The following is a 3,186-nucleotide window of genomic DNA, read 5'->3' as shown; positions in this document are numbered from 1 at the left end:
GAGAAATCACCCCCCAGGGGGGATGGTCACGCTGCAATCCCTTCTCCTCCATTCTCCTCTTGGGATCTTGGGCACGCACGCACACGCGCCCGGCGTGAATTTTAAGCCACCGGGTCCGGGACGCAAACCGCGGTCGACTACGTGGGAGTCCAGCGACATAGCCATTACGCTAACTGCTGGTTCCCATTATTTTAGGTTTTGTTATAGTGTGCTTCCTAGAGAGAAACAGGAGGGTGGGAGAGTGAAAAATCACCTTGCCCCTTCTCCTCTTTGGATTTTGAGTGCGTACACACACGTGAACACACACACACACATGTCTGGCATGTTCCTCGAGCCTCTGGGTCTGAGACTTGACCCACAGTCAGCCTTGTAGGATCCAGCTGCCTTAACCACCTGGCCACTGATTGACCCATGCCTTCCTATTTATTTATTTTTTAGTGGAGCGTAAGACCCAGGTCAGCACATAAGAAAACCCTTCACAAGGGCTTACTGCTGGTGACAGGAGGTCCAGGATAACTCATCCCACTCCATTCCTTCCTTTCAGGCGTTTTTGCAGAGGTCTGACCTCCTCACAGATCTCCATGCCTTCTGCCAGGCTCACGGCTGTGACGTCCTGGTTGCTATGACTATCTTCTTCAACGCTCACAATGAGCCGGTCCGGCAGCTGGCTATTTTCTGTCCCCATGAAGCACTCCGAATGATGGTGAGTTTCTGTCCCTTCCCCAGCCCGAGGGCCTTTCTGAGGTTCCTGCATGCCCCTCTGCTCTCCAGCTCTGTGTGACAAGGACCTGCCCTTGTTCTCATGTCTACACAGAGGACCCGTGACCTGTTTCCAGAGTCTCCTTTCCTCTTTCTTCCATCCTCTCTATATATGAATGTCCTTAATCATATTGTTGAAAAAAGGGGATTCTTTTTTGTTTTGGACAGGCTTTTTGCTGTAGAGCACATGTGTTTGCTGGAAAGACAGAGAGACAGAAAGCAAGAAATCACCCCCCAAGGGGGATGGTCATGGCACGATCCCTTCTCCTCCATTCTCCTCTCGGGATCTCAGGCACACATGCACACACACCCAGCGTGAATTTAAGCCACCAGGTCTGGGGCTTGAACCGTGGTTGACTACATGGGAGTCCAGCGACATAGCCATTACGCTAACTGCTGGTCCTGAGAAAGGGGGATTCTAAAGAGAATTAAGGACATAATTTGTATTTGGAAGGAATATGAAATCTAGTTAGAAGAAAATATTATAAACCTGAAGTTAAAACTCAATTCCCAGGGACCAGTGGGTGGCATAGTGGTTAAGGGCATTGTGCTCTGACATGGCCAATCACAGTTTGAGTCCTGGACTTTGCAACTTGTTTTCTCACTCTCTCTCTCTCTCTCTTTCTCTCTTTTCCCATCCCCCTCCCTCCCTCTCTGGTCAAATTAAAATAAATAAAAAATAAAATAATATTTAAAAAAAAAAACCTCAATTTTCACTGTAATCATTAATTCCTTACTCCTGAAGATCAGTTCCTGTCTTTCTTCCTGACTGCCTTGCAATTAGAAACACAAGAGACACCTTTTCTACCACTTACCGTGTGGGGGTTCCTTACTCTGTGCAGTGTGAACTCTGTAGAGAAGAGATTGAGAGCCATGGTTCTACTCTTCTTGATCTTCCATTCGGGCTGCCTTTCCCACCTCCCCCAATTTTCATTCCACTGCTGGTCACAGATTAACACAGAGCAGAATTTGAAAGTAGACGTAAGGCAGTCCAGAACTCTGAGTGTCTTGGCGTACGTGAGGGCTGTTACAGACCGGAAGCAGCCAGATAGTCCTCTGTACTTGTTAAAGGTGTGTGGTGTGTCTGCCCTTTCCCGTCTCCCCTGCCTTTGTCTTCTCCCCCAGGAAGCAAACGTGATTTCATTCAGAGTAAGGTAGTTTGGCATTGTGGAAGGAACTATGGTTATTTTTTTCCCTTCCTTTATCATGAGAGAGGAAAAGGGCAAGGGAGAGAGGAAGGGAGAGACAGAGAAATATTCTTATTTATTTATTTTTTTTGGAGAAGTTTTTTTGCTGTAGGGCACGTGCGCTCGCCAGAGAGACAGAGAGACAGAAAGCAAGAAATCACCCCCCAGGGGGGATGGCTATATCGCAATCCCTTCTCCATTCTCCTCGCAGGATCTTGGGCACGCACGCACATGCACCCGGTGTGAGTTTAAGCCACTGGGTCTGGGACTCAAACTGTGGTCGACTACATGGGAGTCCAGCGACATAGCCATTATGCTAACTGCTGGTCCTGAGATGGAGCAATATTCTTGAGATCCTGCCCTGGCCTGTCAATTAGCGAGGCTCGCAGGTGCCAGCAACCACACGGGGAACTAAAGCCGTGCCTCCCAAGAAGCTTCCAAACATGACGCTACTTTAGTTTAGTTTTGTCTGCTTATAACATAAGAGAAAGAGAGACAGAGAAGAGGGGGCACCCCAACGGAATCTTCACGCCACAATCCACCCCCAGTCTCAGCTGGCCTGGATCACCGGTGCACACATGCATGTCTGGCCCGCTCTGGGAGGTCCCGGGACACAAACCCAAGACCATGCCCATTTAGACCCAGCTGTGTTACCACTACCTAGCCCCAAAAACGAGTTCTTTGTTTGTTAAAGACACTTGCACTTGCCAGAAAGAGACATACAGAGAGAGAATGAGAACACATCCTGCACGGGGAATGGCCATTTTATAATCCCTTCTTCACTTCTAACTTCCACTCAAGATTTGGGGCATCGGGACCAGCAGTTAGCATAATGGCTATGTCACTGGACTCTCACATAGTCGACCACGGTTCAAGTCCCGGACCCGGCGGCTTAAACTCATGCCGGCACATGTGCATGTGTGCCCAAGATCCCGAGAGGAGAATGGAGGAGAAGGGATTGCGGCACGACCTCCTCGGGGGGTGATTTCTCGCTTTCTGTCTCTCTGTCTCTCTCTGTCTTTCTGGCGAGCGCATGTGCCTTATAGCGAAAGGGAAAAGCCTCTCCAAAAAAAAAAAAATGATTTTGGGCATGCACGCTCATGTGCCTGGCATGTTTCTCAAGCTACCCAGTTGGCCATGTGGGATTCAGCCGCCTTAACCACCATGCTATGAGTTGGCCCAAGAACTATAGTTTTGTTTTGTTTTTTGAGAGAGATTTTTTGCTATAGGGCATGTGCAC

At 48.8% G+C, this 3,186-nt stretch overlaps 1 protein-coding gene across 3 annotated transcripts in view; it reads left to right on the top strand.

Annotated features, from left to right (window-relative positions):
• PRUNE1 (prune exopolyphosphatase 1) overlaps positions 1-3,186 on the top strand; it is a 36,724-nt gene that overhangs the window by 28,786 nt on the left and 4,752 nt on the right. For all 3 annotated transcript variants that reach the window (XM_006168442.3, XM_006168441.3, XM_014584167.2), the window contains one exon: positions 545-703. In XM_006168442.3, coding sequence (XP_006168504.1) covers positions 545-703 — 159 coding nt within the window. The remainder of the gene's footprint in view (positions 1-544; positions 704-3,186) is intronic.

This window comes from Tupaia chinensis, unplaced genomic scaffold (assembly GCF_000334495.1).
Source record: "Tupaia chinensis unplaced genomic scaffold, TupChi_1.0 Scaffold145814_1, whole genome shotgun sequence".
Lineage (NCBI taxonomy): Eukaryota > Metazoa > Chordata > Mammalia > Scandentia > Tupaiidae > Tupaia > Tupaia belangeri.
This window is presented reverse-complemented; position numbering and strand designations above follow the sequence as displayed.